Source organism: Amblyomma americanum, chromosome 10 (assembly GCF_052857255.1).
Source record: "Amblyomma americanum isolate KBUSLIRL-KWMA chromosome 10, ASM5285725v1, whole genome shotgun sequence".
Taxonomy (NCBI): domain Eukaryota; kingdom Metazoa; phylum Arthropoda; class Arachnida; order Ixodida; family Ixodidae; genus Amblyomma; species Amblyomma americanum.
Window position 1 is genome coordinate 124,593,811 of NC_135506.1, and position 25,705 is coordinate 124,619,515.

The 25,705-nt window shown below is 47.2% G+C and overlaps 1 protein-coding gene across 2 annotated transcripts in view; it reads left to right on the plus strand.

The window, feature by feature from the left end:
* Positions 1 to 2,459: 2,459 nt before the first annotated feature.
* The window catches only part of LOC144107065 (LMBR1 domain-containing protein 2 homolog), an 84,637-nt gene continuing 61,391 nt past the window's right edge, over positions 2,460 to 25,705 (plus strand). For both annotated transcript variants that reach the window (XR_013309211.1, XM_077640044.1), the window contains exons 1-5: positions 2,460 to 2,837; positions 7,411 to 7,610; positions 15,924 to 16,062; positions 21,069 to 21,159; positions 22,927 to 23,094. Coding sequence is in view for 1 of the 2 variants with exons in the window: in XM_077640044.1 (XP_077496170.1) it covers positions 2,570 to 2,837; positions 7,411 to 7,610; positions 15,924 to 16,062; positions 21,069 to 21,159; positions 22,927 to 23,094 (866 nt within the window). In the remaining variant the exon portion in view is untranslated. The remainder of the gene's footprint in view (positions 2,838 to 7,410; positions 7,611 to 15,923; positions 16,063 to 21,068; positions 21,160 to 22,926; positions 23,095 to 25,705) is intronic.

Consider the following 25,705-nt stretch of genomic DNA (forward strand, 5'->3'; position numbering starts at 1 on the left):
CTTGCTGAGTCACTCAGGAGGTGAACTGCAAATCATGATCAATGAGTTAGACAGGCAGAGCAGGTCGATGGGTGTAAAAATTAACATGCAGAAAACCAAGGTAATGTTCAACACCCTAGCAAGGGAACAACAGTTCACAATTGGCAGCGAGAGCCTAGAAAGTGTGCCGGAATACGTCTACTTAGGGCAGGTAGTGACAGCTGATCCGGATCATGAGAGGGAGATAACTAGAAGGATAAGAATGGGGTGGAGCGCATATGGCAAATTCTCGCAGATCATGAGTGGCAGTTTACCAATTTCCCTCAAGAGGAAAGTGTACAACAGCATAATCTTACCGGTACTCACCTACGTGGCAGAAACGTGGAGGCTAACGAAAAGAGTTCAGCTTAAGTTAAGGACAACGCAGCGAGCCATGGAAAGAAAAATGATAGGTGTAACGTTAAGAGATCGGAAGCGGGCAGAGTGGGTGAGGGAACAAACACGGGTTAATGACATCCTAGTCGAAATCAAGAGAAAGAAATGGGCTTGGGCAGGGCATGTAATGCGAAGGCAAGATAACCGCTGGTCCTTAAGGGTAACGGAGTGGATTCCAAGAGAAAGTAAGCGTAGCAGATGGCGGCAGAAGGTTAGGTGGGCGGATGAGATTAAGGAGTTTGCAGGCAAAGGGTGGATGCAGCTGGCAAAGAATAGGGTTAATTGGAGAGACTTGGGAGAGGCCTTTGCCCTGCAGTGGGTGTAGTAAGGCTGATGATGATGATGATGATGATTACTGCTAGTCTCTCTGCTCTCGAAAAGGATGGATGGATGGTAGGAGCGTGTCCCCTTTGAAACGGGCAGAGGTAGTTGCCACTATGCTCAGTTTTTTTTCCTTTATTTTTGTTTAACTGTGCTGTAATGTGTTATTAAAATTACCGATTTTCTTTAATATACGTCTTACTTTAAACTTATGTCACCTCTCTGCTTTTGTGCCACCAATCCTCCAATCGCTTTTTGCTAATTTCCACCGCATGTTTATTTACATGACTATTGTTATCTCTAAACCCTAAGGCCTCAGGAAGAGTGGCTGTGCCTGCATCGACATCGGGATGGGTACCATCACATTTTAGAATGAGGTGTTATATTAATAGAACACCTCATCTGCAGAAACAATTGTTCCTAGAGATTTACTTTGCACACACAGCACATGTGTCATCTTCGTTAAATTTCTTTTTGTAGCTGCGCGTTCTAAGACACCCTGACCTAGCTTCAAAGAGGAGGGCACTGAAAACGTTTCCTTCTTGTTCTGCCTTTTCCAGCATCGATTTTGTTCTACACTATGCTCCTTTTTCATTGAATCTATCCAATTTTACCTTCAACGTTTTTCACCTGCTGTTTAATGCTCTTTCTTTCTCCTTCCTCGATCGTCTCTGGCAAACTTACTAGCCAGCTTTCTAGTTCGTTTCCGCCACTCTGTCAACGCTCTTTCTGTACAGGTATTTAAAAACCTTAGCTACCCACCTGTTATCGTCCAATTTCCTCAGGCGTTCTTCGTATAGTATATTTCCTCTGAGCGTCCCGTGCTTCGAACGTACGTTGCCCAGCCCATATCCCCCTGTACTGCCTCGTTTGTGGTTTTCCCGAGGACACCTAGTGCTAATCTTCCAACAGCTCTCTGATTTACTTCTAATCGCGACTGAACTTCAGCCCTTAAGCATAGAACCGCATTCCCGAAAATAAGCCCCGGCACCATTATTCCTTTCCAAATACCTCTCAGTACTAGTTCATACCTGTTGTACCCCCACAGTGCCCTAGCTACGTTTCATTCTTCCGGCATCCCTTCGCCCTTTTGCTATGAGAGACTGTTCGTGCTTTTCCGTGTACATATGCCCTTCGTTTACTCATACCGCGAGATATTTGTATTCGGGCACTCGGGGTATTTCATGGCCTTTTATTGTAAGCTCCTGATCAGTTGTGCCGTTGAAAACCATCACACCTGACTTAGGTGCGCTAAAATTGAAACCTAGACTGTCTCCTTCGTCTCCACAGCAATTCCCCAGAGTTTGCAAACAGGTCAACCGAGCTCCCTCAACGACCAAAAAGTCAACGAAAGTTGGCGCACGCAGTCCCATAGGACCCCGCCAAGTGTGCAGGTCTATAGTTCTGTAGGTCTTGGGCAGAAAAAACCCCTGACGCTTCAGGCATGTTCTTCAGGAGACATTGGATAACGCTATAAAAACAGCGCGAATGTCCTGTCGGCACGTCGTAGCTGCGCAGCGCGCGTACCGACGACGCGCTGTTTCTGCTCCAGGAGTCTACACCAGCGCCGCGCCGCGGCAACCGCTATAAAAGCCTCAAGGGGAGAGCGCCGCTTTTGCCACTACAAAACCCAGATTTTATAGCCTCCCTGTTCGCTAGTGACACACGCGTGTCACCATGCGCTGCTTAAAGTTTGCATAAGGTGCCTCGATATTCATGGGTTCAGGTTCGAGGCTCTCAACTCTGCGACCTTTTCCTCCCTGTTGGTAGGAGAAGTTCTTACTCAGATTTAAGTCGTCTGAGGTGGCCGTGCGTGCCATCAAAACTGTTGACAATGCTCCTTATTTGGCGAGTTCGCGTGCTTCGTGACCAACACTGTGCTGTGCCGCAGAGAAGCAGACACGCTGAATGCAGGGTGCCATCACGGCCCTCAGGTGGGCCGTGTAATTTCGTTTCACAGGCTCTCGGCCGTGGTGCAGACAGGCCCTACAAACAAGTTCGCCGGTCAGACACCGAGAAGGAAGCTTCCTCGAGCGCCGGCAGCGAGACCGTCTCGCCATTGCCGGGCAGCCTCCTGCTCTGTTCGGCCGTCTATCACCCAGGTAACTACATTCGTCTCCCGATGCGCGCGAAGTTCGTGCACCAGCGATGCCGGCGCTGGACGCTACTGGTTCGTGCAGTTCACCCGCGCCGATGCCTTGCTGGAAGCCCCAGCTGTGCGCCGAGCCCTGTGAGGAGTACGGCGCTCATTGAGCCCTTCTCAGCGGTCGCCCTGATCGAGACCTCGCCCGCAGGAATCGAAACTCAAACGCGCACGCAATGAGCCACCTTTCGGGCCGCGCTAGGTGGTGCCAGCTGCTGTTGAAAAGAACACGAAACACGTAGTGCGCTCGCGAGTGGTGCAGGCCAACCGAATTTGGGCGGATCAAATGATTGCCAGCTGGGCGCGCGGTCCGGCGCCTTTGGGCACGTCATTGGCGTAATGTGGCCACGCGCAGCTTACTTTGGAGGTGCTTGTTAATAAACTTTGTGAGGCATATTTTCCGTATGCTGAAAAAGTCGACAGCAGATGAGGGTGCGAAAAATGGGTTGCGTGGTGCATGCAGGCACATAGCCAGAATTTTTTTTTCGGAGGGGCCCTAAGGTAATTTTACCTATCAAGCCCGGAGGGAGGGGAGGGCCCCTTCTCGAATACGTGCCTGGTTGCGTGCATTTTGAAACGGAGTTCGTTTTGACGTGGAAAGGAACGGATAACATGCCAGATGGTCGTTGTGATGAGTGTTTTCACGTAACAGCTAGGCGCATCATACTGAAGAAGGGCGTCAGTAAGACTGTGCTGATGGTGTGTTTAATATTTAAAGCAACTGTAGCGTGTCTCGATGGTGAAGGCACTCCAAATCTAGCTGCTAGTGACAGCTACTGCTCTACTAAGCTGTGAGTAGTAGTGATGAAGGCAGCTGTGAGGCTCATTCATTCCAAGGAAAGCAGCACACAACTTTTCTTGTTGTCCTTGTCTGTCGTCCGCCAGCACTGCTGTTCTCATACTGACTGCTTTCCAACTCATCCGAAAACATACCTTGCTCAGGCTCGTACAGCAGCGAAAAAATATTGATAGCTGCCACACGTCCATTGCCCTCTCAGAGAGGCTGTTTGGTACGAGGAACGGTCCACACAGCTTTACTGCCCAAGCACTCATTTGCTCACCTACAGCCGGGTGCACTCGGCCAGGGTGATTTCGGTGAATCTCGTTCACATCGGCTTCAAGTTGCTGCTTTACACCCTGGTTGTCATGGAAATGGACAGCTGTGGTGGTGGCTGTGAAATCGTATCCCAGCCATGGATGCAGGCAAAATGCAGAACCACCCGTGTGATGCCAGTGCACAGTAAAAAAGCCTAAGATTGTCGCAAATAATGCAGAGACCTTGGCTGTGGGATCTCTCATAGCCTACGGGCAGCTTCAAGGCATTAAATTGAACATACAGCATCGTGCATGGACCACCCTTTCTCATGGGGCATATTTGGAGGTGCCGCATTTTCCCACATTGGTCAAGTGATGGAAGCCCTGATCAGATAGGAAGAGTAGCTATGTTCGTTGTATGTGTATCGAATTAACCTGGGTGTATCAGGGCTGTTTACGTCAGTTTTTGAATTAGAGTTCCAGGCAATGCTGGCACGTGCATCTGAAGGACATGTTTATGTAGTGCTAGTTTGGTTTCTGTCCTGAAGTGCTTATCGCCCATTATCAATTTATCACCCATTTATCGCCCTTATCAGTCCATCGCTGCACTTCCAGCCAGTCTTTATTTGTTAACACCAACAGCCCAATGAGCAACACACCTTGTATTTTTCCTCCCAGTACGCACGTCATCCCGCACCAGTCGTCAGCTGCCGTTGCGCTTCCACTCCCACACACTGTCACCATTGCCAATTCTTTTTTTCCCACACAGCTGCAGACTGGAATGGCCTTCCAAGCAACATTGCTGTCGTCAACTGCTCATCTGAGTTCGTTGAAAATGTAAAAAAAATATGCACTATTATGACAGTGTTTTTCAAACACTTCCCACCTCTTGTGTAGATTTCAGAGGCCTTTTAAGGAAATGAAATCAAAAAGGGCACTGCAGTTTGTTTGTTTTTTCAGTGCAGTCATTCTGGTTAGGAGGATGATTTTGCATCTGCTTCAGTGAACGGTGGAAAAACAGTTGTGGAAAAGGTCGTGTCTGAACAAGTTATTCCAGTTAAAGAGTCAGTTGGAAAAAAGAGGATATTGGTTCTCAGCTGCTGCTGATCGGAGTGCCCCGCCAATCAATCAGTGACACTCCTCGTGCACACGTAGGGGAAGCCATGGGTGCCTTTTTGTGAGAGCAGACCCTGCCACAGCCACACATTTTATGCAATAGCATAGAAGTCTATATGAAGTGAAAACCTGGCGGCCATAATTGTCACAGGTGGTGTCACCTGCCAACCTTCTTCCTCTTCTCCTTAAGCTTGCCACCTGGCATCTGCTGGCAGAAATCACTTCTATTATTCGATACTATCACTCTGAAGTGAGCGCTTTTCAAGTAGAATAAAATATTAAATATTAACATAGTGAAGGGTTCGATGAAAGTTCGTCTGGTCAGGCTCAGGCATTAGTAGAAGCAAAAGTATTACAGCCACTGACCAAGTCAAAGTAAAAACAATTTGACGTTTCTGAACCCGTACGGGTTCCTTGTTCACAATGAGGCTAAAATGGCAAGTGGTCGAAATTTAAATATGCAGAATATGACGCAATGATTGTATGTACACCGGTGCCATCGTCCCTTCCTTCCAGTTCATAGTATCAGGCGTCGTTTGGATGAATGATGACTCAGCCAAAAGGCGTGTCGTCAGATTCCGCTCTTTGGATAGAATTGCAGCGTTGGCTTAGTCGATATGCGTTTTCTCGTGCGCATGCTCGGCATTCGCATTGGAAGCCACTTTGTGGTTTTTGACATCACGCTGATGTTCTTTGATTCTTTTGGGGAATTTTCCTGTTTCGCCTCTATAAACCAGGTTACAATCACCGCACGGGATTCGGTAGACAACGCCGGGAAAGCGGTTATCTGACAGGGGGTCCTTGACTTTCACCAGCATACTTCGAAGTTTGCTGGAATATTTGATGGATGTGTAGGTTATACTTCGCGAAAATACGGGATAAAGCTTCACTTATACCACATACATATGGAATTCCAGCAATGGCGGTGAAAACCTTGCGATTGGAAGAGCACGGTGGAAAGATATGTTGAATTCATTCGAGCAGAGACTACAGATCACGGTCGAATATGAACAAGGCACTCTCTCGTTCCTCGACGCATTGGTACAACGTAAGGGCGATGGACTCTCATTTAAAGTATACCGGAAACCAGCGCCCACAGGAAAGTACTTAGACTTTAATTCGAATCACCCGATTAGCCACAAATGATCCGTTGTGTAGTCTTTGGTGACGCGTGCGAAGCGAATCTGCAAAGAAAAAGACGATTTGCAAGCCAAACTTCAAATGATACACCGGGAGCTTTCGTCTAATGGCTATCCCGACCATTTTGTGGAAAGGATCCAAAAACATATCTTGAAACCAACCTCTTCTAATCCTAAGGTTTTCACTGCTACTGCTGGAATTCCATATGTACGTGGTATAAGCGAAGCTTTATCCCGTATTTTCGTGAAGTAACATCAGACACGTGCCTTCTAGCAAACTTCGAAGTATGTTGGTGAAAGTCAGGGGCCCCCTGCCAGATAACCGCCTTCCCGGCGTTGTCTACCGAATCTCGTGCGGTGATTGTAACCAGGTTTATAGAGGCGAAACAGGAAAATTTCCCAGAAGAATCAAAGAGCATCATCGCGATGTCAAAAACCACAAAGTGGCTTCCAATGCGATTGCCGAACACGTGCATGAAAAAACGCATGATATTGACTGGGCCAACGCTGCAATTCTATCCAAAGAGTGGAATCTGACGACACGCCTTTTGGTTGAGTCATCATTCATCCAAACGACGCCTGATACTATGAACCGGAAGGAAGAGACGGTGCCACCCGTGTACATACAATCATTACGTCATATTTTGCATATTTAAGTTTCGACCACTTGCCATTTCAGCCTCATTGGGAACAAGGAACCCGTACGGGTTCCGAAACATCAAATTGTTTTTGCTTTGACTTGGTACTAACAGTGACTGCAATACTTTTGCTTTTATTAAACATTCAAATTTTGAGCAGTTGCCCTGAGCACTGAGGCATTGGCACGTCTCACATGCAAACAAATAAAAACACATGATTGATTAGTGTTACAGTGCCCCTTTACATATTTGGTTACACTTTTTGGGAGCATGCAATTTTTAACCTAGTTTCATTTCCACTTGATTTATGTAATAGACTGTGAAGTTCATATTCGGCGAAAAAGTTCCTCAGATAAGGCATTATTATAAGCATTCCAGTTTATGTGACAACTGTTGTCAATTCCTAGATATTTAACTACATATGTAGGCATAGTTAGGATGTTAGTTTTGTTAGCAGAAATCAATGTTTTTTTTGTGTGTGTGTTACAGCAATTTAGTGCACTAGCTCCGTTAAGGCTCGCTTTCACATGTGGCACCAGTCGTTTGTGTACTGACCTGGTGTAGTATTTCTATGGAGGAGTGAAGAGACATGTGATGGGTGCAGAGGCAGGGAAAAGGAAGCAGGAGAAGATGGTAGTGGGCCCCCTGGTGTCGGAGGTATGCTTCACGTTTGTGCTGGCGGCCGTGCTGCTGCATCGGTACGGCAACTTCAGCCAGCACCCGCTGCTGGTCACCGTCAGCGTCTTCGTGGCCTGGTACTTCTCCTTCACCATCATCTTCATCCTGCCCCTGGACGTCTCCACGGTGAGGTTTCCCCTTCTCTTGCAGCAGCCGCCATGAGAGCTGAGTGCTGATCGTTGTCCTGTTATCAGAATGTGTGTTATTGAGCTATCTTTTGGTTGATAGGGTTTGCTGGTAGGGCTGGGCCCCGAAAGGATGGCCCGGCTCATCTTTGGGTAGACCAACTACTGCTGACTCAGTGAAGTCACTCGAAGGGACGCGTACTCTGATTGTGCTTAGCCTTGGAGGTGCTTGTTGCTTCACTGCTGTGCATGCCCACCATGCTTACCTCAAAGGCAAGATGGAGGTTGATATTGTGAAGAAAACGGTGTTTACCTCACTCATGGGCATGTACCAGTTCACCTGCATGCCATTTGGCTGCTGTGGCATGGTGCTGACTGATTGATTGACACATTCTTGGGAGAGGAAAAGTGGCAGTGCAGTGTGCCTTCCCTATCTCGGTGACATTGTTATGTTCTCTCGCACCTTTGACGAGCCTTTGCAATAGCTGGATGGGTTCCCCAATAGACTTCACTCTGTCAGCACCACTCATAACCAAAACAAAAGCCAAGATAAGGGAGATGTCTCTGCTTGTCTTCATCACTGAGGATGTGAGTGTTCTGCTAGGGGAGGAAAAGTCCGGGCTATGCTCAGGTGCCCAGCCTCAGCAGGGCCAGGTGCGCAGCTTTTGGGCATGTCCTTCATTTTGATACCCACCGATGAAATGCATCCAAGTGATTCTGTCTTCAGTTTATCCCAAATTATGCTACGCTGGAGGCTCCCTTGAACATTCTGTTGAGGAAACCAGTCTGCTGGTGCTGGGATCTGGAGCAGGAAGCCACCTTTCAAGCACTATCCAAGGTGCTTTTGGAGGGCTGTCTGATCTGAACCGAAAATTTATTGCTCAAGCTGACACGAGCAACTTTGGTTTAGGAGTGGGGCTGCTAACATAGAACAATAGGGTTTCTCAGCCTTCGTCAGCAAGTTGTTGACGCCCACTGAGCACTATTCCATGGCCGATGGTTCTGGGGCATGGGGCAATAGTTTCTGCTCTAAGGAAATGTTAAGTTGACAGAGTGATCTTCAGAGTTGAGACAGATAATGTGGCACTAACCGGGCTGAAGCGTGCACATGTAAACCCTGAGGCCACGTTGCGTGCTTGACGCTGATGTCCCAGCAGTAAAACTGTGTTGTACTAACTTACTAGAACAGCTGTTAAAACAAGTTGGTAGGCGCCCTATCGTGTCCCCCAATTGGTACTCATCAAGGAAATGCATCCAAGGAGTTCTGGGTTGTATTCGCTTTCATTTTGCCCATTCTCACCGCCTCGTAATGATATAGGTGAGAAATGGGGATCGTTTTCTAGATAAATTGACAAATTTCTATATGTTACGCCTATCTATGTACGGCGTAAACTGTCGCCATAGCACGGACAGCAGGTGAAGCACTTCTCCAATTTAAATTTTTATTTGATTCAATTGATTTATGCTTTAAAAAACACAAAGCCTTTGAATGCGTACATTACGGCCACTGATAAAATGGAAGAAAGTTTGTTTGGCACACAGTTCTGGAGTTTTGATTTGCTGTCACCTGATGGCGCCACAGTATGTTATGCTTCTCTGGTGCTACGCTAGCCACTCTCAACTAAAACTGTTGTTGCCAGGATGGGCAGCAGTGCACGTAAACTGTGCCCGTTTTGAACATAAACCTTTAGCGGACACACGGCTAAAACTGTCTGTTTATACACCAAGGTGTATAGGAAGACAAAGTAAAGGCCTTATTGTATGATGGCTTGAGGAATCCCTGGTCCCCAAAATGTAGTCTCAGCACAGTGATCCATTTTGTTGGCAGATTGCTGACATACTTGGTGACGGGTTGGGCTCTGAAGTGGAATAGAGTGGCACCAGCCCCAGGTGCAGCAGTAAGCTGATAGTGTGCTGGCAACTTAGTGTAGCATGGATGATATTGCTGCGGATGTGACGCTTTCATACCTGGTACATGCTAATGAACTTATTATGCATTAATTCCATATTTTATGATGTTAAATGCTTCAAAACATTTTTAAAACAAAAATATCAGTGAAAACATTTTAAAGCAGGGAACTATAGCTGCATTCAATTCAGCTGTGGTTCATTGCACCGCCTGCACAGGTTCATGGTGCACTGCACCAAAGCCCTCGATTCCCAGTGCCCTCTGCACCGCCGTCCGTGATTGATTTGGGTGCAGCCTTGTGCCGCTTTGGTAGAAGGAACCGCGGCACCAGCCTCCAAGGAGGTGCAAAAAAGAAGTGCACATGCAGACTGCTTTCAGCAGACGACGTGCAGATGATGCATGTTAGCTCGTAAATATTGAACATGAATTGAGGGACATTTTCGCTGTCGTCGATGGGTTCGATGTCGTTCTGCAAGAAAATGGCGCTGAAACCTATGCGACAGCAGGCAACTTTCTGTGTTTTGTGCTGTAGCTGCCATGTTAATTGTGACAGGCCATCCGTGTGCATGCGAGTTCACACGAAACTTACGGTGCAATGACGGTGTGTGGGCTGCTGGCAAACTGCGGGCAGGGCGAATCCGAGCGTGTTTTGCTACAATCTGCGCCGGCACCTGTGCCTGCTGTGTTAAGCATGCAGGGAGGTGCTACTGATTCGACGCTGCCTGGCCATTCTGCTGTGGCTACGGGGACTCCGGGGCTAGCGCTAAGCAGCGGTGAAGCCCAGCTGGTGCTGCCAAAGGACTGTTTTTTTATCACGGCTTATAAAGTGCGAAATTAGCGAGGCAGGTTCTCAGTGGTGATTTCCGGGCGCCCTCCCATAGGCGTCGGAAAATATGCAGGGGCCTTGAATTCAAGTGCGCCGAAAGTTTTTCGAACGTCTCTCTTAGTGTCTGAAAAGGCTTGTGAATTTGTAATTGAAATAGCTTGAAACCACGCTTTTATAGCACTTCGGAATTGGACTGTCGTCGGTCCAAGCCAGTGAGATGGGGCGTGACAGCACGGAGTCGGTTTCCTCGTATTCACTATGGGAAGAATATAACTACTGTATAACAAGAACTATACGATGTCGTCATCAACCATGGCCAACTCCATGGCTGATTCAAGTCTCGTTAGGCACAGAAGCGACTGCACACAAAAAATACACACAAGAATTCAACACCTCCACAGCGAGGAGACAACAAACCCTGCCTGCACGTGCTCAATTGAAAAGTGTCGCACATATGAGGTGCGGCGCTGCTGACGCACTGCACCTGCACCACGGAACTGGTTCTGCACCGCACTGGCAGTGCGGCACTTTTTCAGAATTGGTGCCGTGAACCAGCACTGAATCGAATGTAGCTAATGTTTTATTAGCCATTGTATATTGTCCACTCTTGGAACTTCAGAAAGAAAAGATTGGTTTGAGTAGCAGCAAACAAAGTGCACTATTCGTCCATTGATTCCCTGCAAGCTACTGGAGACTAGCAACGACCTGGTAGCACTCAAAACACGGCACACCGCACAGGGCCTTCTTGCAGCACCTACTCCAGCTCCTCGTCTTCTTGCGGATGTTTCGTCACTGTCTCGTCACTATGTTCTTCACTTGAAGAACAAGACTCACAAGTGAACATCCTCATTGCTTACGCTGTCATCATCCAAAGTGTAACTCTCTTCCGCACTATAGTGCCATTCAGATGATGACATGTATGTTTAAAGTCGAGGGGAAATCTCATGTTAACAGGGTGAGGCTCCACTCACGAGGAACACCTTCTGCCGTCTGGTGTGAAAGCTCTTATTCAGTAAAAACGTAAATGAAAGAGCACATGCTGCCACCGAAGGTTTAGTTGTAAAAGCACCATTTGATGAGCATGACTTGTCAGAAGTCATTTACAAAGCAGGAAAACACCCAAAGCAAAATGGTAGCTATCGCTCAAGACAAGCTGAGGTCATCATGAGCCCTTGAAGGGGCTGTGAAAGGGGGTCTCAACAAAGATGCGATGTGCCTAGGATGCTAAAGGACACTGCTTCACAAAAACCCCCCAGCAAGAATTTTTTAGATGCGTTTTGTGGAAGCTGAGTTATCTCTAATAAAAATTTGAATTTCCGCGTCATCGCGCCTTTCCCTCTCCTCTCGTCACTTTTTGCACGCTGAAATGTCGGCACTCCTCTGCCGGCCCCTCGCACTCGCCCCCTCCGCTGACTGCTGATGCGTGCGAACCAATGCTAGCAGTCCGCTGCTGACATACCGAGTGTTCCATGACGTAACAAGCGCAGATGCTGACGTAACGAGCGCGGAATCGGGTGCAAGCCCAGCACAGCAGGTCGCCACTAGGCACTAAACCTGGTGTTTTAAAATTTGTACTGTAAATTATCGGCTCGCTTTTGAGGTCTTGTAAGCAGCATGAACGCTCGTTGGCCTGTACTCTACAGAATGCGAGCATTTTATAGCGAACCTCAAACACCCTCTTCAGGGACCCTTTAAGGGGTAAAGGCGGGTTTCAAGTTGTGAAAAATGATGGAAAAAAAAAGGTTTCTAAATGTCAAACTATCGACTTGTATGACTTGTTTCCTATACTGTCTAGAAGTTTCATTGCTGTGCTGAAATCTACTGGGAAGTGCTAAAAAAAAATTGTTTTATGAATCGTGGTAGAGCTTGAAATCATCATCAGCCCGACTACGCCCACTGCAGGGCAAAAGCCTCTTTCATGTCTCTCCAATTAACCCTGCCATTTGCCAGCTGTGCCCGCCATATGCCTGCAAACTTCTTAATCTCGTCTGCCCACCTGCCGCCCCTTGCTACGCTTGCCTTCTCTCGGAATTCACTCCGTTACCCTTAAGGACCAGCGGTTATCTTGCCTTCGCATCACATGCCCTGTCCAAGCCCATTTCTTCCTCTTGATTTCGACTAGGATGTCATTAACCCGCGTTTGTTCCCTCACCCACTCTGCCCGCTTCCGGTCTCTTAACGTTACACCTATCATTTTTCTTCCCATGGCTCGCTGCGTTGTCTTTAACTTAAGCTGAACTCTTTTCGTCAGCCTCCACATTTCTGCCCCGTAGGTGAGCACCGATAAAATACAGCTGTTGTACACTTTTCTTTTGAGGGATATTGGTAGCCTGCTATTCATGATTTGAGAGAACCTGCCATATCCGCTCCACCCCATTCTTATCCTTCTAGTTAATTCGCTTTCATGATCCGGATCAGCTGTCACTACCTGACCTAAGTATTCCTTTACCACTTCCAGCACCTCGCTGCCAATTGTGAACTGCTGTTCCCCAGCTAGACTGTTGAACATGATTTCGGTTTTCTGCATATTAATTTTTAGACCCATCGTTCTGCTCTGCATGTCTAACTCATTGATCATGATTTGCAGTTCACCTCCTGAGTGATTCAGCAAGGCAATGTCATCAGCGAATTGCAGACTATTTCGGTATTCTCCATTTACTCTTATTCCCAACTGTTCCCAATTCAGGCCTCGGAATACCCCCTGCAAACAGACGGTGAATAGCATTGGCGAGATCGTGTCTCCTTGCCTGACGCCCTTCCTTATTGGAATTTTATTGCTGACTTTATGGAGGACTATGGTAACTTGAAATACTTTGGCAGAAAGGAGGCATTTTTTTGAACCCGGGTATCTTTGGCTCAATGGAAAGCTTATTTATTCATCTTGAGAACTGGCGTTGATTCTATGCATAGAAGCAAACACGCGCTGGATGTATTGACATCTCGCCTCCCACCTCTGGGTCTAACACTCTTTCCTACTAAATTATGTTTCATTCGAATTGGAAATAAAGCCGCCTTACGGAAAGCTCCCCCTTTAAATTTTATGGTACATAATTCTCTGATTCCTCAGGTAGAAACTGTTCGTATTCTTGGTCTTCTCCTCGATACATCTTGGACTGGCACCCCGTGGCTGACAGCCACCCATAAATCGGCTCACGCTACTCTAGGTCTGATTCGTCGCATAGCTATGCGCTCTGGTGGCGCACGTGCTCATACGGCCCGCCAGCTTGTGCGCTCTATCCTTCAGCCACGGATAGTATATCAGGCACAGTTTCAACGTCTCACCCGCAGACAGTGGGACTCCCTTGAAGCTATCAATCATGAGGCTATGCGCGTCATAACATATCTGCCTCGTTTAACACCCATACCTGTGCTACAGGAGTTCGCCCAACTTAATACAGTCAGTGAAATCATCGACCAACGGGTGGCAAATAGAGCTCGAAAACAGTCTCTCAAACTTCATCGTTTAAAGACACTTCCACCGTGGTCCTATTGCCAGCTCACTGACAATCGCCCCACTGTTTCCCCGTCGGTATCAGCAGCGTATCTGCCTGAAGGGTGCATATTATACACGGATACGTCACATTCTGCAGAGAGGGGAGTTACTGCTGTGTCCATCTCATCCGCATCTCAACTCTCGCGCGACGTATACTGCGGATACGTGCACTCCCCTGGCATTGGAACTTCAAGCCATTTATAATGCCATTGCTCCCCTTCCGCTCGTTCCAACATTCAATACAGTTCATATTTACACCGACTCGCGCGCTGCCCTTAAACAGCTTAAGGCTGTTCGACGAACGTTCCAGATTTCACAATCTATTCATGTGCTCTGCGCAAAGTATCCATGTCCTGTGCGCATACACTGGATTCGCGGCCATGCCCAGGATCCACATAACATTCAAGCGGATGCTATGACTCATCTTCATACATTAGACGATCCGCCACCTTCCCCTCTTCCCCCAGATCCGTTCCTGTCCCATGTTTCCGATTCCGAAGTCCTGCGCCAGCGAACACGTGCTCTAATTCCTCCGTGTTCGCACCCTCTCCCTCGTAGTCTTACTCGGCAGGAGGAGGTATCGGTGCGCCGGATTCGGGCAGGGGCGGCTCTGACACCATCTGTCCGTCATCGTTGGCGTGCCAAAAATCTGCCAGTACCTGACAGGTGCCCTCACTGTAGCGTTGCACCGGACATTTGTGATGTGCGGCACTTGTTGTGGACGTGCCCAGTGACGGCTGCTATCAGAAAACGACTCCTCAGGGAGGTGGGCCTGCAGTGGAACCGCGAAAGTGACTACGTGAAGTGGACAATGGACAACCGTTTCATTAACAACCTGTGCGACTACCTCAGCGCAATGGTTCTTCACTCCTTCTTTTAACTTTCAATCCCGTGCATTCCTTCCCCCCCTTTCCTTTTTCAACTTATGCCTCATGGCACACTTCTCGAATGAAAAAAAAAAAGCTAACGGTCTCTCCATGGGACTGCCCACATTGCCTCCTCAATGGTTACCCTTAGCAAATAGCGGAGTTTGTGTGAGAGCCAGTGGCACGGCGTCTGCTGCTCTTGCGCTCTGCTAACTACGCCTGCTTGTCTTACGTCATGTTGTAGTTTTGGGCTTGGATTTGGACACTCGAGACTTTAGTGACCGACACCTCATTCGAAAGGACTCAAGAGTGCATCGGTATGTCAAGACCTATAACGTAGTAGGAAGACTTCTTGCAGGCTGCTGCGAGTGAATTTATTGCGGAGGGCATCATAGACTTGTACCCAAGCACACCAGGCTCCGATGGTAGCGTGTCTGTGGAAAGTGGCTTGCTCAGTGACGAAAACCGCATGGCGGACATCATGGAAGCATAACCGAGCTCTCTGGGGGTCATTGCTACCACACAACAATCCACTACTAGCTGCTGAAAATAGGCTCCGCAAAGAAAGGAGCCATGAGAAGAGTATCATGTGAAAGACCAGGTAGGCAGGTAATGCTGCACTCCAAACAGCACCAAGAACTACAACTGTTGCACCATCTGCAGAAGTTAACATGGTGTTCACCTTTGAATGCCTTTTTCTCAAAGCTGCCTCTAGTCTTGGTTGTTGCTCACCTTGCGGAGCTGATTTCTTCATTGTGTTTGCTCTATTCTGATGCTTCGTTGCACTCCTAGAACTATAGGAAATGCAGTGACAGTCGTAGTGTGCCATGAATTATCATTTCTTGGTGTAATTTTTTTCGCAATATACATGTGTCTAAGCAACAACACCGGAAAAAATGACCATGCTAGAAATTTCTGTTAAGTTAAAAAAAATGAAAAAATCTAAGATTTTTATGACCGTTAGCATACATTCAGAAATGCAATGAAGGTTGAACTAGTCTTTAACCTCATTTTGTCTGGTCTGCAGGCTTTCCATAAGGTTTAGAAGATAAAAAATTTGTTGAAAAGAAAGTTCCTTAGATATAGTGCTAAAACTTTGTGCACCTTAGTTTGGAAGAATTACTTGGAAATTATTTGGACTAAGCACTGTTGTTGCTTGGCCGGCTACCTTGAATGAGTGCCTGTACAGTTCACAACTGAATTACTGCGCTCTTGTGCAGACTGCCTACCGGCAGTGTCTGCACGACCAGCCTCTGCCACCCTCCGCCGATGACTGGCCTTCGGGTGACGATAATGGGACGCAGGCAGGGAACAACACCACCACTACCACCACCACCACTGCACAGGCTCCCCTGCATGGTGAGCTCGCTTTGTTGTGCACTGCTTCTTGTATGTTACACCAGCAATGGGGGCTGTGTGAAATGGGGTAGTGGGGGCTGGGGTAGTTAATACTCCTGTCACATGGTCACTGCAAAAGTCCCCGAAACAATAGTCTAGTGACTCAAAGGCCATTCGAGTCTGCAACACATGTGGCTCCAGGAGAGCAAGCTGCCGGGCTAGTTGGTGATGCATGTTGTAAACTTTTGTGTTCCCTTACTCTGTCCGTCGTCCGGTATTTTGCGCTTCCAAGTTTACAACATGTGGCTCCGATGGCATAGTGGACATGTGACAGAGGCAAAATTTTTGAAGGACTGCTTCTGACATTTATTTTTTCCATCTGCAGCATGACACTGGAATAGACTTCCAGAAAATGTATATCTCCAAATTGCTGACAGTTTTGGTCCTGTCTTGAAGAAGCGTACAAAAATACGAGCTAGTGATGTTCTTGTTGTTATTGTGTAATTTTTTTCACTGATATATACTGTATTTACACGTTTGTAAGTCGACCTATTTTTCAAAATTTGAAAATCCGAAGTGGGGGCTCAACTTAAAATTGAAACCAAATCATTGCACCATAAATAAAGGTGAGACAAACGAGATATCAGGCATGCTACAACGAGTTTGCATTTCTGCTGCGCGGCTCCGTCGCATCGCTCTTGGTGCTGGCCTTGAGCAGCTGCTATGTAAATGCGCAGAACCGGCATCCCCATCCCGCACGAGGTGGCCGATGGTGGCTGTCAATGAGCAGCAAACCAGCACCAGCCCACTACCCACACGTGGCCGCAGATTGCGTCTGCTGATAAGCGGCAGCAGTCCGATAACGCATTTGCGTTCTACTCTTAATAGGCGTCGTCCAAGTTTTTTTTGTTTACTTTCAACCGCGCACTCAGCGCTCAAGGGAGCGTTGATAGTTGATGAAAGGGCCACTATTCCAATCGCGGCGGCACCGCCACTCGGAACCGCAGCGGTGCTGGAGAGTGTCGGTAGCTGACGGAAGAGCAGACGCCGCTCACGTGTAGTTTCTCTTTGGCTCTGACGCATTTGACTACTGCCGGCTGTGTTTGACAAGTTTTAATGTAGTGCTTCGTCATTTGTGCTGCGGGTCCAGTAAGCGACTGGTGCTCGTTCACGGCTACGTTCAAGATGGCTGTCATTCTTTGCGCTGAAGAAATGAACTGCGCGCCGGGCTGCAAGTTCGATGTTCGCAACGGGTGATACAGGTGTGGCAGCTGCAGCGAAGCAAAATTTTCAGCTGTTCCACGCGATGTCGTGATGTGGCTGTTTGCGAAGTGCGGGATTTCGCTGCATGGCGATGTTAGACGTGCTGTGGGACTGCGGCAGCGATCACGACGCCAGCACTAGTGAGGACGATTGCTCAAGCGTGGACGAGTAGTCCAGTGACTAATACATTTTCGTTTTGGAATGTGCCCACGGGCGTTCTCGCGCGCGGCAACCGATAGCGGCTGGCAATAAGCGGAGGCCGCAGGATAGTGCTATCGCGTTCTATTATTAAAGACCAAGTGTAAACGACCTCCAAGTTTTTTTTTTTTCAGAAATGTGATGTGGGGGGTTGACTTACAATCGTGTAAATACGGTATTATGCGACGGCGTATACAGCTCGCTCGGTCGAAAAGTTGTCGGCATGCATAGTAATAGTCGGCACCGCGTGTCAGAAACAATCAGGAGCTCTGTAAAGAAAATCTTATCATGGTAATTAATGGTTCTAGTGATTGATTGGTGATTGGTGTGTGATAGGCAATGACGATTTAAAGAAATTATTGTATTAATTGATTAATTAAAGATGAAAAAATTTGAAAAAAGGGGGTTCAAAGGTGTCAAAATGCTCAGAATATAAAAGCATGATGCTGGCAACTAAGAAAATTTACAGTGTGTAATTGGTCACCTAATTCAAACAAGTGAACAAAATGAAAAATGTGTTCAAAAGTGTTTCCAACGGGCAAGGCATCTCGCTGAATGGGTTATGGCATTCCGTGGACTCCCCAGCAGCGCTGCAGCATGCTGTCGCGTTCCACTCTTTAAGGCAAAGCTTGAGCATCCTCAAATTTGTGTGCACACAGTCTCACGCGCATGCTGATTGCGCTTTGCTTAGAACAGCGCATTGGATGTCAGACGTTTGGCTTTCTGTGTATTTTGGCATGTCATAGTTTGTTTCAATGCCCACCTCTATCTGAGTCCAAGTTAGGACGAATAGTATGAATAAATAAAAATAAATAAATGCTTGAGATTAGGCTAGTCGGAACATGATCATATGCTAGACATGCACTGCATAGATTGACACAGAATTAAGGACAACAACACTAACGGTTAAGCGCAATCTACCAACTGAGGCTTTATTCTGTTCCTGTGGAAAAAAGAAAACACGGGCATGTGATATAAGCTTCATAAGGATATAAAAACGAAAGTGAAGACAACACGGAAGTGCATTGTGGTTATATTTTTTACCAAGGTTATGCTGCATGCTTGTGGTTCCTATTTTCGACTGAAATGGAATAAAGTCTCAGTTGGTAGATTGAGCCTAACCGTACGTATTGTCGCCCTTATTTCTGCATTTGTAAATCTAGGCAGTGCACGTCTTGCATATGGTCCAGTGGTCATCGAGTCAATGGAGCAGCATGGAACCCTGTCGAGATCTCGAGGGCCTTCGAACCGTGGCTGTGTGCACTCTTGGATGCGGAATGCTTACAGCAATGCGCTGGGGAATAAAAATTACAGGGGACACTTAAGGAACTTATGTGCGAGTAATACGAAAGCATTGCGATCCTATTCCAAGTTATATTCTAATTCAGTTTAATTCTACTCCAATTCTGTGTCAATTCTTTTGTGATTATATTCTATTTCTTTGTAGTTAGTTGGAAGCCGCCGCGGTGGCTGAGTGGTTATGGCGCTCGGCTGCCGGCCCGAAAGACGTGGGTTCGATCCCGGCCGCGGCGGTCGAATTTCGATGGAGCCGGAATTCTAGAGGCCCGTGGGCTGTGTGATGTCAGTGTACGTAAAAGAACACCAGGTGGTCGAAATTTCCGGAGCCCTTCACTACAGTGTTCCTCATAGCCTGAGTCGCTTTGGGACGTTGAAGCCCCATAAACTAAACTAAACTCTTTGTAGTTGGTGCAGTTGTAAGTACTTGACTGCGAGGTACCTACTTGGAAGCCAGTTAGGCAACACCCTATGATATGCTTGATCTGCTAGAGGGGGCGACAGTTTCACCAAGGAGCACCGTGCGCTACTAAAAATGCACCATTCAACATATTTTTCAGTAGAAAAATTTGTTGCTGAGCTAGGTGGTGCATGATCCAAGAGAACTGCAGCCAGCAAATAGACACCACATAGGGAAGAACGCACCTACACGGAGCTGTGTACGATCTTCGTGTATGTGTGCTCTTCCCTGAGTGGCATGTATTTGTTGGCTTTAGATGTCTTGGATATTTTTCAGTGTGGTTAGTTTTAACTTCCTACCATGGCTAAGGCCCTTGGTTTCCCACAATTCTGCAAAAAATCAAGGATTTAAGCATTTTTGCAAAACTTTCTGTTGGCTGCCAAGATCTAATACAGTTGTTATAGGTGTCGGTAGAAATGACATGATGGAAAAGGACTAATTTACCTTATTTACACAAATACAACACGAGTGAAAGTTTAAGGTAGAAAAATGTTAACATTAATGCAATTATAACGAAATCCTGAAATGTAAGGCCAACCACAGATGAAGGAGGATCTACAGCAGGTAAGGTTTCTACCAGAAAAAAGGTTGGAGTTTGTAAGGGTCCCTAGACTTAGTAAAAAACCTTCTGTCCTGGCTGCTGAGTGGCAGATGTACCTGAAAGCTGCTCGAGAACTAAACTCCAGAGACAGAGACCTCGCATAGTTTCTTTCTAAGCATGCCGAAGAACGTGGAGATTTTGATGTCCCGTCTTTCTGGGCTGGAATGGAAGAAGTCATACCAATGCTCTGTTCCATTGCTCTCAGATATGTCTATCAAAATCAGCTCTGTTGACGCAGAGCCATCGTTCAGTCGTTACGGAGATCTAGAATCAAACAAGCACCATTCTTTGAGTGAAGATAACAGGAAAACATTGCTTGATGGTGAGTTACAACAGCCACCTTCAATTTTAGGAGAGGTACCTCTGCAGTGTGCAGGGCGTGTGTGTAAAAAAATGAACGTGCATGTTTCTCTCATTCATTTTATGTTTCCCATTGAATTTCTTGTAAGTTTTCATTCTGCATTCGCAAAATTAAACCCCCCCCCCCACAGAAAGTTTGGGGCCTTAACTGTAGCTTTGGATCCACTCGGGAGCCACATGCTTTCGCCTTGTTAGGGAATTAAGCTTAAATATTTTTTGCACTATGTGAGAGGCCGTGCAGCTTGTTTACGGCTTTTCTCGGCATTCCCACTATGTGTTCTCACATTGGCTTGGCTTGCAGAATATTGGAGGGCTGCAATGCAAGCAAAGCTGCCTTACATGTGGTGCTGTCATCACTGCTGCCATTGGTATGGGCACACCAGGGCAGCTGTCGGTCGATGGTTCACAAAAATGGAGCACCAATTGCAAGCACCGCTCATGCCACATCAGTCGTACTCACCTGGAATGTGTGTTTGGTAGTAGTTCCATCCAGGCGGTTTCCATTTTCTATTCCATTTATTCATTTGTTTAATGTACAGTATTCTCAGTGTATGCCAGGACAGGATTTTCAGTTTTGCAAGCAGTGCAAAACGGAACATATCGAGTCATGAAGGCTATTTTTTAGACATTTAAACAAGTTTATACATTAGGATAAAAATGGCACTGCATATGAAAACATTACCTCAATTGATTTTCATTCCCTTGAGTGAAATGATCTAGGACTGAGAAACAGTGGATATTATCACCATACTAGGCTAGCTGCAAACATTACCCAAGCTATTTGAGCAGAAGTACTGTCATGTTTTGCCCAACTTGGTGAGTGCACTGAGTGTTGTGTCATATGTGCAGTGGCGTGCGTGCGGCCCTGGAGCTTTGTGCCAGAGGGGGTGCTGCAGAGCCTCTGGCGAGTCGTCTACTGGACGTCCCAGGCCCTGACCTGGTGAGGACCCCCCATGGCTGCTGCTGTGCACTGATGGTCATTTCTGACTGACTGGGCGGACGCTGATGTTACGAACACCATGGGTGTGGTGGTTGAAGGGACTGGTGCATGGCTCCTGTTCGGGCTGTGCTTTATGCTAGAGTCTGTTGCAGCTATTTCCTTGCTATCATTGATTCTCTGATGTATGAAACAAACACTGATGGGTAGCCGGAACGTTGCCAAAAGCTTTTGGAATCATTCGACTTCAGCAGCGATCTGGAAGAAGTTTCACCTCTGAAGTGCGCTCCATTGGGCGGACTACAAACGCTACAAAGTGACAGGCAGGGAAAAAAAATGAGAGGATGCAGAATTACAAAGCTGTACCTCTGTATTGCAAAGCCCATAATGGTTGACAGAACGCTTCTGAAATGACTCTTTCTAAGCAGTGCTGCGCATATGCTCGGTATGCTTATATTGGCTCATTTTCAACAGTATTCTGCATTTCCTTACAGCGCTGTGATGCTTATCAACTGTATTTGTAAGAAATGCAGCCTGGCAAGGGAGTGAAACTTCATAACACATGTTGTGATCGATGTCCATACCCAAATCTGGCATCTGTGAAGAAATCTTAGAGCAAAACAAGCATGTTGTGCAAGATTGTTGCGGTTGGATAAAATAGTAAAGCGATATTCTTAGCTGCTAAGATCATTAGCTGCTAAGGCCATGGCCAGACTGTCTTGTCTGATGCTTTTTAACTCATTCGCATGAATGAATGCTCAAGGAAGATGTGCATGCTCGAGGCATGGAAGTTTATTGAGAAACTTACAAACCACATTTGTCGATTTTATCAAGAGAGTATTGACACTCAGTGCAGCTGCCATGCCTGAAATGGTAGTGAAGTATGCCGCCAGATATGTATGTGTAGAAGGCAGTTTGCTCCGTTTGAGCACTATAATCATAGCAGCGCGGCAACTTTTTTTGCACTTTTGCAAAATGTCAGTTGGAAGCCCTACTAGCGAGTGATCAGGACTGACCAGTGTGTGGATTGACAAGGTCAGGTTTGTAGCCACTTTTGCGCACACAGAGGCTCAAAGTGTGTCCTTATCTAGCTCATCAAGCCACTTTTATCAAATTGAGATCACAGTATAAGGCTATAAGCTGCACCTGCAACAACTTCACATGTTTACCAGCTTCTGCTTGCCTCGGCTGGTCCCTAGAACAGCTTACCTGCGAGTCACAATGCCACCTACATGCAACATCCAAACAGGTTTTACCGTGGCTGCAGGGAATGCGACCGTTTGCAACACTAGCCTCTGTACTGAAATTGTGCATCTGCAGCAGCCATTGAAATAGACAGGGGCTTGTGCGCTGTGATAAATAGCGAAGAGACTCAAGTTATTCCACTTGTCTACGACAATGGTGCCAGAGTTCGCCAAGCAAGTGGCTACGCGTACCCAACATCGGGTCTAAAAACCAAGCACGTGTGCAGCATGATGATGTACGCTACCACTTCAGAAAGGACCGGCAGCCATGAGATGCACATAGTACATTGAGGCAGGTTCATGGCAGCTCTTGTTGCAATGTGCTGTTTGAAAAGTGTTCATTAGGTTTGGTGTGTTAGCGGCCGATGATGTGGGTGGCACATAGCTGACGGCAATTATGGGGCGATGCCAAAGCTAGCAGACGACCAGGCCCGCATTACTATTTGAAGCAGCCAGTGACAAGGTGCACTTCAACTGCCGGAACTGGTGCAGCAGGCGCAGTGACAGATTGCATCATGCCTTACAGGCTGATCCTGCCGCTGATGCAGTCATACTCAACAGCGGGCGAGTTCACCACGGTGGGAAAACTGCGGCGTGCCCTCATTGAGAACGCCATCTACTATGGCACATACCTGCTGATCTTTGGCGTGCTGCTCGTCTACCTGGCCCTGCAGCCGGGCATGAACCTGGATGCGTGAGTGTTGCTGCATTGCTTTACTTGGTATCATGGGGAAGGTGATGACTGTGAACAATACTTGTTGCTGGGCTAGTTGGTCTTCTGTGATTTTGATGAACCAGCACAAAGAACGGCTAACATCCGTGTCGTCCTCCTATTGTCTACACCATTGTTCTTTGCACTGGTTTATCAAAATCTTGAAAAATGGCTTGCAGACCAGAGCCTTAAAATGAATGTGTGTGCATTGGTCTTAGCCCCTTACCGCAAGGTTTTCTTATTTCAGGTAAAAAAAAAAAAAAGCTAATGAACTCCATTTGGGACAAAAGGACCCATACCAACCTTAGTTTTCAGGAAAACTACAGGTTGCAACATTTTATCAAAATACTGGGCCTCTTCGATTATCCGCCTCTGGCTGCCTGCGGGTGGCCAGAGCGCGGAGCCAGGTGCTCGATTTTCTCAGGCTGCTCTGCGCACTTCCGGTGGCTGTCGAAAACGCATTCGTTTTCCTCTTGCTGGGTGGCTTTGCTCTGCCAGCGGGCAGCCAGACTCTCCAGTACGATTTTGTGTGGGCAGCACTCGGGCAACTAGCAGAGGTGGTACGGTAGCGGGAAGCCCGTGCGGCCATTTTTATATGGACTAGGAGGACGCGCGGTTCGTCATGTGATGTTTTGCGCTTTGCAGGCGCTTGTTACAACTAGACCACAGGGCATATCGTCTGTGTCACCTGCAATGGCGCCTTTTGCTGTAGTTCTCGCTGTTTATTTGTTTTGCGTGCGTGTGTGTGATCGCGGTTTGATCGTCTCACCACCTCGCAAGCGCAAATGCTCGCTTCTTATTATGATCGCGTATAGTTCTGATTCACAAAATACTTTGGCTGTTAATTTCATACGCCCGGCTGATATTGCGATGGTGCCCGAGGTCTTTCACGAGAGCGGCCACAGATTCCAGCTTTGAGTACGCGCTCAGACGTGCTCATACATGAATGCGTTTGGTGACGTGTTAGTTGAGCACGATACGAGAGCTTGCTCTGTGCAGTGGAAAGGCAGATATGTTTTGAGAAATGCTTGATTGATTCAAACATGTCTTTTATTACTTGAGACATCTGTGTGGGCATATATGTGGACTCACTTATGGCAGCCGAGGCGAGTGCTGATTCTGTCGTCGCCGACTGTTGTACAGCTTGATGCTCGGGCCTTCTGCCACAGATGCTTAAAATACTTAAGAAGTATCTTACACATGCATCTCATTGCGTTTGGCTCATTAAAGAGATAATCATGCAAGCACATGTGGTATGTGGGGTGCCGACACTCAAGGCCGAATTGTAGCACCTTTCATTCGAGTACCAGTCCTCTGCGGTAAAGCTGCAGCATTACAGATACGATACACAGCTAAATTTGCACAGTAAATTACACCGGCTTGCTCTAGATGAACGTTCAACCAGTTGATGCGTGCTTTTGTTGAGATTATGCGTGCATTTCTTGCCGGCTGCAAAAGCCAGTGGCTGACAGACTACAGTTGAATACAACGAATCCTGATTCTTTTCCAATTGCAGCCCACAGGAAGCAGTTCATGAACTAGAAATCGCAATGGCCACATCAGGGTCAATCACTACGCAGGGTCGATCGTCTGCGGTCATACCAATGATGCTTACTGTATACTACTAAGCAAACACGTGATAATCTGAGAGTACGGCATGTCGTTGGATGAGCAACGCACAGGCAGTTTTTTCCTCCGATGTGGTGTCAACTAAAAGACGTTAGATTGCGATTGATTATCGCATGCTTTTGAGGATTTCTCGAAGCTTACACATCACACAGTGCACCAAAGGCACACACTCGCATTGTCATCGCCTATGTATACGAGTGCGATCACGATCAGCTGCTTGTTCTGCAGTCTGCAGCAGCCCTCAATAACTTCAGGTCGTTGTTTTTGATCTCAACTAGCTTATATTTGTCGTACACGCGCGTAGCAAAGAGATGCAGCTGAACGAGAAGCGCGAAGCTATGGGGAGTATCTGCCCTTCGTGATCCGTGGCTGGCTTGCCGCCGTGATTGCTGGCAGGCTAGTTCTGGTGGCCACCAGCCCGTGTGACCATGGTGCGCTTTCCTGTCAGGGGCAAACTTTCTGGCAACCAGCGGGCTGCCCGAGAGTGGTAAATCGAAGAGGCCCATTGTGGCATATCATATATGGCACACCATGCAGTTAGGGGTACTTTTTGTGAACATATAGAACTGCGTTCAAATGACCATAACTGAACTGCAATTACAATGCTCAATGACAGAATGGTAATTTCTTCAAAAAAAAAGTATTTTTTTAATGTTTCAGCTAGAGTACTCCCCCTAAATTGCATGACTAGCTCTTGTGGTGCCTCTGTACCTCTTACATCAGTTGCGGTGTGCTCTCAGTCCAACACCTTGAAGCTGGTGGGGTGTTGACACAGAATACCATTGCTCGTCCAAGGGAAAAAGTTAACATGTGTTAGTACTGAAGGGCAGCGTACAGGGCATTCATTCACTGGTCAAAAGGATAAATGGTCTACTTGTCTAAGCGGCCTTCAAGGGTCAGCAGTGTCGTCAACAGGGCCATGCTGTTGCTTGCCCTGATGAGCGCTCTCATTTCGGACTTCAGT